This window comes from Lepus europaeus, chromosome 16 (assembly GCF_033115175.1).
Source record: "Lepus europaeus isolate LE1 chromosome 16, mLepTim1.pri, whole genome shotgun sequence".
Classification (NCBI taxonomy): domain Eukaryota; kingdom Metazoa; phylum Chordata; class Mammalia; order Lagomorpha; family Leporidae; genus Lepus; species Lepus europaeus.
The window spans coordinates 54,401,946-54,417,215 of NC_084842.1; the positions used below are offsets into that span (position 1 = coordinate 54,401,946).

General features: G+C 42.6%; 1 protein-coding gene across 1 annotated transcript in view; it reads left to right on the forward strand.

The window, feature by feature from the left end:
* The first annotated feature begins 4,855 nt into the window (after positions 1-4,855).
* Positions 4,856-15,270, forward strand: part of KCTD8 (potassium channel tetramerization domain containing 8) — a 305,352-nt gene continuing 294,937 nt past the window's right edge. The window contains exon 1 of the mRNA XM_062213508.1: positions 4,856-5,813. Within this exon, the coding sequence (XP_062069492.1) occupies positions 4,856-5,813 (958 nt within the window). The remainder of the gene's footprint in view (positions 5,814-15,270) is intronic.

The following is a 15,270-nucleotide window of genomic DNA, read 5'->3' on the forward strand; positions in this document are numbered from 1 at the left end:
AGTTTTCCTACTTAATCTTTAAAACATGTAGGTGCTTTAGAGGTACAAATGCTCTACTGTTGTGCTGTGTAATATAATACCCACTTGCTACATGTGACTATTGAGCACATGAAAAGTGGCTAGTTTGAATTGTGATGACTGTACAATACATATTGTGTTTTCAAGACTGACTAGGAAAAAATGTAAATTATTTCATTAATATATTTGCTTGATTATACATTGAAATGATAATATTTTGGATTTATGGAACGTAAATAAACTAATTAGACCACAGTCAGAAGTTACAAACCAATTTTTTTAAAGAATTGGGCCAAGATAAATTAAATCAATGAAATTATGTCGGTGTCTTGGATGAGAATATGTAAGAAGGAGACTGCAGTGGATACAGCCAGCGAAGGACAAGGTGATGTGGAGATTTCATAACTGTAGGGTTCCATTACCCCTGTTTTCTGTGGGTGATTCTGTGAGGCTGCCTGCCCCTGTCCAAGTCGGATGTTGAGAGGGCATGGAAATGGTGGGCCACATCTCCCGGGAGGGACTCTGTAGCCTGGCTGCTGGCAGGCAGCAGGAGCCCCAGGGCACATTTTTCCCCTAAACCCCCCCCCCCCAATCAGGTAAACTGCACCTTGGTGTGGCCCAGGCCCACCTGTTAAGCTACCCTAGCTCTGTGACCTTCAAGCTGATTGGAGAAGCATAGTGGCGCCAATATCAGCTTCATCCTATAGAATCAGTATTGCCCTGCATTAGTTACACCCCCTCTGCCTGCCCTGTAGAAAGTGTACATGGTCCTTAATAAAGTGGACATATTCACCGAAGCCTGTCCCCAGTTGGGACAGTTCTTGTGGAAGAACACTGTCGTCCCGCTCTCCCCAACGGCATGAGCCTCGCAGGATGAGCCCGCAGTCTTAGATGTGAAATAGTTGGAAAGAAAGTAGGTGGGACCACTACAATCCTAAAGCAGGATCTTAGCTCTGTGTTGTTAGGATATGGCTGTGCTTGCTTTCCACAGAACAACGGTGTGGAAGCCATGTAATAAATACAGTGACCTCATCACACTCAGATGGCCCTGTTAGTGGGAACATCATTGAACAAGAAGCTTGTGATCTTTATTTCTTCCACTTTACCTGAGGAAACCAAGGTTCAGAAGGGTTAAGTAAGTAGTTGAAACCACAAAGGTAGTAAAAAAAAGCTAGGTTTTTAATCCAGTTCCACACTACTCTAGATCACACTGCTACCTTTTGAAATGTTATTTCTCTCAATCAAATAAGATACAGCTTCTGTCTTTAAGTAACTCTCAGACTCCTAAACAAATATTTCATGTGTTATTTTAAAATGTAAATTATGCATTATTATCTGGACTTGATATGTTGTCGTCCATTTGTTTGCTAAGAGTTTGGCTATTTTAAAATACACTGGGAATTGGAACTATTCTAATGTAGTGTCTAGTCAGAGAAATTTGATGGCTGGCCTTTGCACAGCAGCAGAAGCTTTTAGGAAGCACTTGTGTTTGTGATAAGATTATTGGTGTCTGTGGCTTAAAGCAAAATGGTTGATTACAGTCTCTTGTGTGGATTGCTCTGTTCACCAAATGGACTGCTTCAGCTGTCTATTTTCCCCTCTTTATTTCATTTTTTAAAGATTTATTTATTTATTTGAAAGTCAGAGTTATACACAGAGAGGAGAGGCAGAGAGAAAGAGAGAGAGAGAGAGGTCTTCCATCCGATTGTTCACTCTCAAATTGGCTGCAACAGCCAGAGCTGCACCAATCTGGAGCCGGGAGCTTCTTTTGGGTCTCCCACGTGGGTGCAGGGCCCCAAGGACTTGGGCCATCTTCTGCTGCTTTCCCAGGCCATAGCAGAGAGCTGGATTGGAAGTGGAGCAGCCAGGACTCGAACCGGTGCCCATATAGGATGCCAGCACTGCAGGCCGTGGCTTTAACCTGCTACGCCACAGCGCCAGTCCCTATTTTCCCCTCTTTAGATATGAGTTTCTTTTGATCAGATTCTGTTCTTACTTTCCCTGATTTTAATTCTTAAGTATATTGAGTAAGAATTAGTCCCTGCAGTCTCATGCTTAGCTTTGTGTCCAGCATCCATGTGATACATCATCACTCATTTACACTAGGAGCACATTTCTACGCAGACAGCATTAAACGGATGGAAACTGGCTGTGTCTTAAGGGCTAGGCACCACTCTGGAGAACAGAGGAGAGCATCAATTTCATGCTATACTTAAAATTTGGTGGGAGACAGCTAAACACTGGAGTGATCAACCTTGTTTATATGTAAGCACTGGATCCTGTGGGAACATATTAGGAGGGCCCTTAATTAGGGTGGGTGACAAATGTAAATTTACGATTTTCAGAGGAAGTAGTATTTAAGCTCAGACCTGGAAGACAGAGTAATCAGAGGGAAGGGATTAGAGAGTGATGGAAGAGGAAAGGCATTTCTAGCAGAAAAGAGAGAGACAAACATTCAGGAGCTACAATTTGTTCTCTTTCCAGTTTGGCTGGCAGGTGTGGAAAGGAAAGCAATAAGATGAGTATAGGGAAGAGAGGGATGAAGCAGATGAAGTGTTCAATCAGCGTTGAAAAGACATGCTTTTAAAAAGCAATGTATCACACAAGGCAATTCATTTGGAATAAAAATTTTAGATTATTTTATAAGTATGCTTTATGTAATTACAGATTTCAGATTAATAATGTTGAAGTGTTCATATCCATATATATGTATTTATATATATTGTATATCCACTTCCTTACAGTTCTATCATCTGTACCATACTTATCATTAGAGACATTTACCTCATGACAAATGGATTTCATTAGTAGTGGTTTAAGGCATTATTATTTATTCATCTTTGGAAGTTATAAATCTACTAATCCCTTTTTCCAGTAATATAACTTTAAGTTACAAATGTTTGCTGTGCTTCAAATGACATAGAAAACAGTCTATTTTTCCCATTATGCCAATAGGAAATTTTAATGCTTGGTTTTAGGTTTTAAATGAAGAAGAATGAAATCAATTCTACTTAATTTTATCAACCATTTTATAAATGTGGGGAGGCATTAGGATTAAGTAAAAGAACTGCATGAAGACACACACAATAAATACAGCCTTAAGTCTTGGCCTTTTGGCAAACACATTGTGTTCTTTCATTGGCCCAGCAGGCTCTCTCTGCTGCAGGTAATCAGATTTCAAAAATTAGCATAACATTTTCTGTGGATGTGGCTTAAAAGGATCAATTAATTAAATATAGTTTACAATGAATAATGTATTGATCGTTCATTAAAACTTAAAGCAACAATGGTGTCTTAAGGGTGGTAACATTTTTTTGGTGGAGAGGAAGGGATTTTAAGTAAGCATTTAAGATATCTTAAAAAATAGTACAATCTGTATGTCATTTTAACTATTAGTAGATAAAGTTCACCTACAATATCACTACTTTGTACCACAATAGACTCTTGGGCTTTATAGATAAAGAATTCTTCGTGTTTCAGAACGCAGAAAGATGTCTCTGGATGGGTAGTACATTGGCTTCTCCCACACACAGCAGAAGAGAGAGAGCTCCTGTCCTAAGACAGAAATGTACTACGTGGGCCATAGGCAAGTGGAAATAAAGGTGACCTTAAATTCATGCAATTTCCATTTGTGACCTGACTCTTGGGAGTTAGAAGACTAATCAAATACACTCCATTTACCCAGCGCTATGGAGTTGAACGGTCAACGGAGAGACTTACGGAGGGACTGATCAAAACTGTGAACAAATGGGGTGAATTTTCTCCCCGCCTCAGCCCCTCCCTCCACATCTACCAAGCACCCACTTGAGTCAAATTCTGCAAAGATCAGATGAAGAAACAGCTCCATGACAGCCCCTCACTGATTCCGTGACGTGCGAACAGATTCGAGTTGTCCATCCTGAACTCTACGTAGACCGTGCAGTTATGAACGCAGGCACGCAATCCGATTGCAGCGCAATCACAGCCTTTCCGCCCTCCGTTCCCAAAAAGTGCCACCAAGCCGCCGCGACAGCTTTCACTCTGCTGGCATGCCAGCAGCTGCGGGGATTTCACATTGCATGGTCAGAACCAAAAACCTCCGCTCCCTCGGCCGCTCCCCAGGCTCACCTTAGGGCGAGCGGAAAACACTACTAGTTTTACTGGGCGAGCCTCGGGGCTGGAGGTGAGGCGTTAAGGATGGGGGTGAAGAAGGGGCGGAAAGAGTGAAGGAGGGGATGGACCGCTCGAGCTGGAGACGCTGCCCTTTTCCTCAGGTCGTTTGCCGCCGGCTTCTCCCGGAGCAGCATCAGCCCCCGGCCCGCCCCCTAGCGTCGGAGCGCGCAGCCCACCGCCCGAGCCTATCGCTTTAAATGACAGCGTGGCCCGGGTCCCAGGCCGGGGCTTGACGTCACAGCCCGCCTCCCGGGCTGCGAGGAGTAGTGAGCGCCACCGTCCGCCCTCCCGGCTCGCGGCGCGCTCGCCAGCTGCCAGGGCGGCGAGTTTTCCTCGCGCAGCCCCTCCTCCCGCCCTCCCCCGCCGAGAGCCGAGCTGCGGCCCCGGAGCCTCTCACAAGTCGCTCGCACACTTCCCCGTCGGCGCCCCGGAGGCGCAGCCGCTCCTGCGCGCGCCTCCGCCGCCGCCGCTACCACAGCCGCCGCCGCGCCGCGCCGCCCAGCTCCACTTCCGCGCGTCGCTCCCCCGATGGAGCTCGGGCGCCGCCGACGCCGCCGCTGCCCTGAGCTCTGAGCCGGGCTGCCCCGGCCGGAGGGCGCAGCCGGGCGCACGCCGAGGGGCGCGGGCTCCGGGAACCAGAAAGTGCTGCTCTCTCGGGTCACCTGGCCGGCGGCGAGGGGGGACCATGGCTCTGAAGGACACGGGCAGCGGCGGCAGCACCATCCTGCCCATTAGCGAGATGGTCTCCTCATCCAGCTCGCCTGGCGCTCCGGCGGCCGCCGCTGCCCCGGGGCCCTGCGCGCCCTCGCCCTTCCCCGAGGTGGTGGAGCTGAACGTGGGGGGCCAGGTCTATGTGACCAAGCACTCGACGCTGCTCAGCGTCCCGGACAGCATTCTGGCCAGCATGTTCTCGCCCTCGAGTCCCCGGGGCGGCGCCCGGCGCCGGGGCGAGCTGCCCAGGGACAGCCGCGCGCGCTTCTTCATCGACCGAGACGGCTTCCTCTTCAGGTACGTGCTGGACTACCTGCGGGACAAGCAGCTGGCGCTGCCCGAGCACTTCCCCGAGAAAGAGCGGCTCCTGCGCGAGGCCGAGTACTTCCAGCTCACCGACCTGGTCAAGCTGCTGTCGCCCAAGGTCACCAAGCAGAACTCGCTCAACGACGAAGGCTGCCAGAGCGACCTAGAGGACAACGTTTCGCAGGGCAGCACCGACGCGCTGCTGCTCCGTGGGGCGGCGGCCGCCGCGCCCTCGGGCCCCGGAGCGCACGGCGGCGGCGGCGGCGCGCTGGACAAGCGCTCCGGCTTCCTCACGCTGGGCTACCGCGGCTCCTACACTACGGTGCGCGACAACCAGGCGGACGCCAAGTTCCGGCGAGTGGCGCGCATCATGGTGTGCGGGCGCATCGCGCTGGCCAAGGAGGTCTTCGGGGACACGCTCAACGAGAGCCGCGACCCGGATCGGCAGCCCGAGAAGTACACGTCCCGCTTCTACCTCAAGTTCACCTACCTGGAGCAGGCGTTCGACCGCCTGTCGGAGGCCGGCTTCCACATGGTGGCGTGTAACTCGTCGGGCACGGCCGCCTTCGTCAACCAGTACCGCGACGACAAGATCTGGAGCAGCTACACCGAGTACATCTTCTTCCGTAAGTCCGCGGCTTCCGCATTGTCCGGCTCTGCCCCGCCCCTCGCGCACCTGCCGCGCGTTCTGGCCTAGCAGCAGACCAGCAGGGGTGTCCTGGGCGGGAGATCCTTACCCAATTTCTGCGGGCAGCGCTCCCTCGTGCAGTGCGCGCAACGCGATGAAACGCGGCTGCACGCAGTCCCGCTCCGTCGGGATTGACTGACCTCTTGCTCCGTCCGGGGCTCTCTACTGCCCAGGACGAGCGGAAGGGAGAAGGGCGCACGGGGCTGGGCGCGGGCGTCGTCCTCCCCGGGGCTCCTGTAGGTCAACTTGCGTGTCTGTTCGCGGCGTCCCTCCAGAGGGCAGGGTGGCTTCGAGGCACCGGCGCGCGCGGCCAGGATTGCTTGGCAGCGGTTCAGGTCCGGCGCCGGAGCGTCCGGTGATGCGTGGTTTCCGAAGCCATGGGGGAAAGTGCTGCCGGTGCGCTCTCTTGGGGCGCCTGGTGGAGAAAGGTCTCCACGCACTGATGGGAAAACACATTTTCCCTGCGCCACTTACCACTTGCAGCACAATCGCCCAGGGTTTTGGCAGGGGAGTTTGGAAGGAACTGGAGTTAGAATGTCTGAGCGTTACCGTCAGGGTTGGAGATTAGGAAAGGGTGTGTGTGTGTGTGTGTGTGTGTGTGTTCGCGCGCGCAGTCCTTTCCGCATACCTGAGTGCCAAAGGGGGTTGGAATACACTTTTCCAAGGTGAATAAATGCAGTGATTGTGCCTCTGAGACAGAGGATCTGCGAAAGTATTTGGCAGGATGCTCTTCTTAGTGCGCGTCGGGAGGAGCCCTGTGGAGGTCAAGGACTCCATCGGACACCTCAGCTGTGCCCTGGGCTGGGAGGTGCGCTGAGCACAATATCTAGTGACGTCTGTGCAGGGCCGAGGACAACGACCAGAGAGCAACTTGGCTAAATGATGAGCCAGCTGGGATGCTGGCAGGAACATGATTTGGCAAGCGTTTTTCCTTTGGCACGAAAACAAGTAGCTTTAAAATTTACCTGTAGTGTAATGGAGCCCAGCATTGAAGGGCTATAATGGAAACAGACTATGTGTTTTAGAAATGCACCCACTATTTGCGGATTGAACGTTATTTTGGTTAGAGAAGTGGAAGAGACCTCTCCTGACACAGGTGCAAGTTTGATTGGAAGGTGGAAGTGTTTGTATATCCTGGTATTCGTGGAGGTAGGGTGAGGAAACACAGCCCACCGGTTATTAGTGTTACATTATCTTTTAAAATAGAGCTGGATCCCACCTAGAAAGCAGCTCAACAGAGAACCAAATGAAGTGCCCACTAAAGAAAGATTTTTATCAAAGTGTTACTTGTTACACAGTAAGATGTTTGGTAGTCAGAAAAGCTACTCAAGGGAAGCTAGTATTTTATAGTTCATATAAAATTAATATCTCTTTAGTAGGCATTAAGTAATTTACTCTTAGTATTCTGTACATTTTATTCTCTATCAACAAGACTTTTATTGACAACTTTTAATCATATGTATAATTTCAACAGATATGTATCCAGTCACCTCAGAAGATGCATTGAAATAAACTTTTGACTTGCTAGCTGGTGACTTGTCAGAGAAGATTTAAGAATCAGTGTTCTGTGGAGTTAAGTTTCTGAAAGTTCAAAAATCTTCAAGTTTTGGTCTTCTTTTTTCCACAAGAAAGTTGTAGACTTGAGAATGTTTATTACTTAAGTGATGAAAAGATAGTACATTTAGTCTCTACTTAAGCAAAACATGCCTCTAAGATGCTCTACTGAGATCGGAATCTAAGCTATTTTAACAAAAAAGGTAATTTGAGAGATGCTTGAATTCCGGATCTGTTTCACTTCTGGACCTAATGAAGTATTAAATAAAATATTCAGATTGTTAATAACCACTTGCAGAGTACTCACATTTCTAATGAGCTCTGAGATTCGCTCATGGTAGTCCCATAATTCTAAGGGAGACTCCACAACCACATTGATTATCCTAATTTGGAAGTAAGGTAATGAAATATTGTTACCTTAAAAGGGTAAATCCAGTCATGGATCAATCAAATGTAATTATCATTTTAAATTATGGACATAAAATTCATCTTGTCTACTAATATATATATATTTATATTTTGTACATTTGCATTTTCACAAGTTAGTTTTAGTGGGATTCCTTTTACTGTTTGGTGAATGAAAATATCTTGTAAAATTTCTGTACATCCATCCTACTCAGTTAAAATAATACAGAGTACAGTCCCTTTTAAAAAAGATTTTTAGTGATAATCACAAAAGCAAACTTACTAGATCACCTTGTTTAACTACTTATTTTTTAGATACAGAAAAGAGCCTTCATACCTTTTATTTCTCCCTTTGACACAGTTCTCTCAATACATATTTATTGTATTTATCTAGTGTTATAAGTCTTATTTTAACTTTTTAAAAAAATTCAGGTTATTTGTGAATTTTGTAGTTTGCTACTATTCTAAAAATTATGGAATTGTAGTTTATACACCTGAACACCAATTTTAATTTTCCCTACCGCCTCTGAATTTCTGCTGTAGAAAGGGAAAATGGAAAATAGTTTAAGGCAAATGGTTCAGTGATCCCAGGTGCTACTATTTGCCAGATGTGTGATCTTGGTTGAATTACTGACTTGTTCTGTGTCTCAGTTATTTCTCGAATAGTGGGGTTTATCAGAGTAGCAATTTTGTAGGACTTGAGAATCCATGTAAAGTGCTTATACCTAGGCCTAACCCATAGTAAAATCTTTAGAAGCACAAGCTGTTATCATTATAAGTAATATGCTGTGGACCATATCGTTCTTGTGAACATTAAATTTTATTTTTTAGAGTAGGCATAGTAATTTAATTGTAAAGTTAATTAGAAAGTTACTTTGCAATTAGATGATAGTATACTAAATTTTCACAGGTTTGAAACAACTAAATGACTTAATTATTTCCTGGAACTTGAATTCTTCAGGCTAACTCACTTAGGCTTGCCAGTCATATTCCAGTTAGTTTTCTTGGAGTGACTCCATGAGAAGCCATTTCTGATTCAAGGCCAAGATGTGTTTTAGCACTCTCTACAAGGACTTGAAACTTTGGCAACATTTTCTGATAAATACTGAGCTGGATTCATATCTCCCTAAGTGCTTGTGTCCATGTTTGGGCTCTTACACTCAATGTTATATCCAGTCTATTAAACATTTATACCACCTTTGTTTGGCTACATGGACACATTTAAGTACTGCCACTCTGAACTAATTATTAATCAAGGCTTTTTAGTACACTACAATATCCACAGAGTGCTTCAAAAACTAGTGGAAAATGGACTTTAAAGATACTTTGCAAAAAAACTTTGAAATCTATGCATTATATTTTCATAATATGCATTTGCTATTTTTACACACACACACACACACACATTTCAGAGGCAGAGACAGAAAGATACAGAGATTTCCAATCTGTCAGTTCACTTCCCAGATGTCCTCAATGACCAGAGCTGGTACAGACTGAAGCCAGGAGTTGGGAGATCAATCCAGGTGTCCCACACGAGGAGCCCAGGGTCCCAATCCATCCAACCATCACCTGTTGCTTCGCAGGATGCCTATCAGGAAGCTGGACTCAGGAGAGCCTAGGAACCCCGACAGGAGACCAAGGGGGTTTATCTGATAGATTAAATATTACTCACTTACAATGCGTTTTTCACAGAATATTTGAAATCCTCTTGTACTTGCATTGTTAAATTTCATAGTACTCTTCAAATACTGAAGATGGATTGTCCTTTCTTAGGGAAAGCAGAGTGATTTATTGTGCTCCCTGTGTTTTTGGAAACATATGGGAAGTGTAGTTATGGCTGTTTTTAACTATCTCAAAGGCAAAAGGGTGTTTTGTATTAGTATAGTTTTGCATAGACAATAGATAGTTAACATATTTGATACGTAATATGTAGATTTCCCATAGTTAGAACTAACATGCATTTCCTTTATTGCTGAAAATCAGAGAGTTTACAGGAAAGGTAGCACTGATTTACTGTTCTTCTCTTGCAATACTTCAAGTTTTGAACTCCATGTGTCTATGAAAGTATACATTTCTCTAGGTTATACTTAATAGTAAGTTTGGTATATTCTTTTTTGTTGTTGTTGTGATATATGACAGTGCCAAACCCAGGAATTAATACTATTATTGAGCTGCACTGTAAAATCTAATTTGTATTAATGGCATTTTGTATCTACTGTTTCAGATTCATTCTGATTTATTTCACTGTGTTGGGCTGAAGAACACTAGTTGAGTTGAAAACATATTTAATGCTTAAATAATATTTAAAATACAGCTATTGAGCTGTATTTTAAGCAAGCCTTTCTATCAAGGGCTTTCTAAGAAACATTTTAAAAGTCATATTGTTCAGATGCATACTTTTAAGAAATTAAAAAATATTTTATTGTATTTATTTGAAAAGCAGAGAGAGAGCAGGAGATTGATAGTTTGTAGAGAGATATCCCATCTACTAGTTCACTCTCCTAATGCCCACAACAGCTAGGGCTGAACCAGACTAAAGTCAGGAGTTAGGAACTCAAGTCTGGCCTCCCATATGGGTGGCAAGGATCCAACTGCATGTGTCCCCTGCTACCTCCTCAGGGTGCCCATTAACAGGACTCTGGAATGGAGTGTAAAGCCAGTCCTGGAACCCAGGCACTTGTATGTAGGACATGGGAGCTCTGAGATTTGGCCTAACTGCTGCACCAAACAACCACCCAATGCTTATCTTTGAAACTGTATGGCATATTCTATCTTAAAATTTTTTTTAGCACTGAGCAATATTTTATGGAAAATAATTTTATTAACCACTTATTAAAAAATATGGTCTTTCTTTCACTAGAACAAACTTAAGGGTATTTGAACTCTAATGCAGAAGGTGGCTTCGCTATTCAAGTGCATTCTTTTGATAGTGAGAAGCTACAATAGCAGAGGTTTTGTAAGGCCCTACCTAGAGGTTGAATGGCTTTCAGAGTCACTCCAACAGGTGAGTTAACTACCCTGAGATTGTTAGTGTGATGGAGAATCTCTAGTTATTAGGTTGAATATATAGATGTCTTGTGCCTCTCCTCCGTGTGCTTTTCATTGCTCCTGTTAAACGTTCAAGTTCCTAGTTAGTTTATTATTACAAACTTAGTTCTATTTGCATTTTCCAAAAATAAACATTGACGAAGTATTCTGTTCTGAGTTACTGTCATTCGTAAGTTTATTTTGTCACCCATTGGCTATTTAGTATACACCCTCATATCAGAGGCAGGTAATACTGAGTGAACCCTTGCTGGGAAATCCTACATTCAGTCTCTGTCCTTCTGGGTCTTTTCATAGTACACTAGGTGTAGGTATCACACTGCATGTCTTACAATATGTAATTATTTGTTTCCATGTTGATTTTCTGCACTAGCTTTGTGTTTCTCTGAGAATTTGGTGTGAATCTTCCTTTTATATTCTCAGTGCCCAATATAATGGCTAATGCTACATTAAGAATTTAATATGTATTTGCTGAATGCAAGCGTGAACTAAAGAATGAACTAAAAATATTGGAGGTTATATTAAGATAGCTATTGAGTTTGAGACTTAGTTGCACCTCACTTAAAGTGCAGTTACTGGGAAATTAACAGGCTATGGCACAGGCAAGATGTAAAAGTATAGATAAGACAAAGACCTTGTGTTTAAGGTTATCATAGTAAGCTTTAAGTAATAGTGTTATATGTTAAAGGGGATTTACTTACTATAATAGCGGGGGGCAGAGGTAATTATGTAAGTTGCTACAAAAGCACCATAAAGATTGAAATTAAGTAAACTATTAACTAAAGTATGGGGCAGGTTAAAATAATGTTATGATGTTCTTTATATTTAAATGTAGTTAGAATTGTAAACATGGACACAGACACATTCTCGTATTTCTTTACATTTCAGTTATTAGACGAATAGAAGGTGTAAGGGATTGAATCTTCTCTGACTTGATTTGTATAATGTATGAAAGATTTTGAACAAATCTCAGTGCCCCAGCCTACCCACAACTACCATGTTGAGTACTTACCTCCTTTTTAACATTAATTTAAAAATATTTAATTTTTTTTTTATTTTGCTCTGCTTAAAAGGGCAGAGGAGAGGTATCTTTCATCTGCTAGTTCATTTTCCAAGTGGCTGCAACAGCCAGGGCTGGGCCAGACAGATGCCAATTGCCTGGAACTCCATTCCAGTCTTCAACATGGGTATTAGGGCCTGAATACTTGACCCATTAGCAATCAGGAAAATGCAAATCAAAGCTACAGTGCGGTATCATCTCACTCCAATTAAAGTGGCCATTGTTAAAAAGACATAACAGATGCTGGCAAAGATGTGGAGAAAAGTGAACCCTAATACACTATTGGTGGGAATGCACATTAATAATACCTTTATAAACAAGTTTATGGAGGTTTCTCAAAAAAGCTAAAACTCAATCTACCATTGCACCTAGCTGTTCCACTTCTTAGTATATATCCGAAGGAAATAAAAGCTGCATATGAAAGAGATTCCTGTACTCCCATATTCACCACAGGACTATTTGTAATAGCCAAGTTATGGAATCAGCCTAACCATCTAGTAATAGATGAATAGATAAAGAAAATGTGATGTATATACACAAAGAAGTATTATTTAGTTACAAAAATTGAAATCCTAACATTTGCCGTAAAGTAGGTGGAACCAAAGGTCATTATATTAAAATGAAATAAGCCAAAAACCCGTATTTTCTCTTTCATATATGGAAATTAGTAGGTATAAATTTAAAATAGTGATTACCAGAGCCTGGAAAGCATGAGTGGAAGGGGTAATTTGGATGACAGGTACTAAAACCCATTTGAGTGCAAGTAACTGGTTCTGGTGTTCCACAGAACAGTGTGTTGACTAAAATTCACAGTAAAGTATTATATTCTATATTAGGAACTAGAAGAAGGTGCTAATAGACTCCAAACACAAAGAAAAGACAAGGAAATGGAAAGGCTAGTTGACTGGTATTATTAGTTTCTGCTATGCTTATGTGTTGAGCAATGGCACTGTATTCCATAAAAAGATGCAATTATTTCACATTAATCTAAAAATTAAAAACAAACTAAAAAATCTTAGAAGCAGAATGACTGCTGCCTCTAGATATGATCTGGTCTTATTGTATAAATGAAGTTCTGGAAGTATCTAGCTATATGGACAAGTATTTGCAAAGGCGACCGTCTAGTTAATTATTTGTTGTAATCTGTACTCAGTTTTCAAATGATGTATTAAAATATGCTTAACAGGTAATACTGTTTCATGATCAGTGTTAAAATATCAGGTTTACCTATATTCTTGAACCTTGTGTTAAGGTAGTCAATGAAAATAAACCAACTTTCCTGGCGATAATATCACACAGTTTCAAGATACTTTCTGGAATGCTTATTAATTCTATGCTTGTTCATTAGCTAAGGTTGGGTCAGTGAGTGCTCAACATTTAACTTAGTATGTTATTTTTACCATTTTGTAGCCAACTTTTTGTTATACTCTACTTACATAGGAAAAATATACCAAGTATAACAAAGTGATATACTAAATAAATACAGTGCTGACTTCTTGTCATCAGAATTGTGAATGAGGTAGAATGAGGTAACCAGCCATGTGTATTATTTCCATTTCTTTCACCAGTTGCAGTAACAAAAACCTTGAGAATAAGATTCATCATTTTGCATCAGATGTGTTTTTTTTTGGGGGGGGGGGCAGGCAGAGTGGACAGTGAGAGAGAGAGAGAGAGAAAGGTCTTCCTTTTGCCGTTGGTTCACCCTTCAATGGCTGCCACGCATTGTGGCCAGCACATCGCGCTGATCCAAAGCCAGTAGCCAGGTGCTTCCTCTGGTCTCCCATGCGGGTGCAGGGCCCAAGTACTTGGGCCATCCTCCACTGCACTCCCGGGCCATAGCAGAGAGCTGGCCTGGAAGAGGGGCAACCGGGACAGAATCCGGCATCCCGGCTGGGACTAGAACCCGGTGTGCCAGTGCCGTAGGCGGAGGATTAGCCTATTGAGCTGCGGTGCCAGCCTGATGTCTTTTCTAATATCTGGTTCAAAATAGACTCGGGAGAATACTACTGTGTTTAAGAAGAGACAATGCCAAAATCTCTTGGCTTCCACTTCATTGAAGCAAAGCTTGAACATTTTGAATGATCCAATACATTGTTAGTCAATTCTTGGAAAATTCTGGCTCTAGCTTTAAGATCATGGGAAAATAATTAAATCTTTTTCCTGAAGGGAAAGTGGTGGTGGTGGTGGGGAGACAGAGTGTTCATTTAATAGGTTTGTTATGAGGATTCAATGAAGTAATCCATACAAACCACTTAGAATTCTATCAGGCACAACTTACAAATGCTCAGTGTAGTTGTCATTTATTAATTTAATGGCTTCAAAATATATAATCAGTTCAATTTCTCTACGTTATTAATTCCCAATACCAGATTTCCTCTCTTTTTTCTTTTTGAAGAGATTGAAAGCTATACTCATTCCAAACCACCCTCAAAAGGCCTTGCTTTTTTGAGTATTTTTCTTTTTAAAATTACTGATCTGTTAAGTATAAAACAAATTAAAAGATAATATTAAATGAAGTTTACTCTAGTTGGTTCTTCATTGCTAAGGGGAAAGAATGCACTCTTCCAGGTCAAGTGATGGTCAGAGGCTGATTTTGACACAATGAACAAGAATACTAGTGTTCCATGGAAATTGTCTCAAGCCATAGAATGTATTTAGTCAAATCACCTCTTAATCATATTCTTTCTTTATATTTCTGATGAAAGCTTTTAACTTTGAATTTAAGCAGTTTTATGTAAGAGGACTAATTGTTACAGAGCCAGGTGGGCTCAGCATCACCGAGAATTTGGGCATTTGGCCAAAATTTTGCCTAGATTTTGCATTCAAAAACATATCTTCACAATTTTAGGGAAACTGTTAGCTGTCAACTCAATCAGACTCCATTGAAATGGCCCTGGCATGTTGTGAATATAACTTTTTTAAAGCAAAGATATCTGAGGCTGGCAGCCATTCAGAGGTAATTCTCCAATTTTCTAACCTCTTTGGTGGAGGCACAGTCTAGCATGTCTCTTTGCAGGTGGAGGATAAAGATTCATGCATATAATTCCAACTTCTGCTTTTGATAAGAAAAGTTGCCACAGTGGCAACTTTATAGTGAGTGATGACAGGAAGCAGGCATAGTGATTACAAATTATAGGTGTCATTATATATATACATATATATATATATGTATATATGAGAGGATTTAGGGAATGAGTCTTCCTAATGTTGGTTCAAATTTATAACAAAATAAAGAGGGATATGATAATTGAGATCCTTGTACTACTGTAGTCTTAACCTTCATCATTGCATAGTTTTAGTTGTTTTTTGCTACTTTCCTTTTTATCACTTG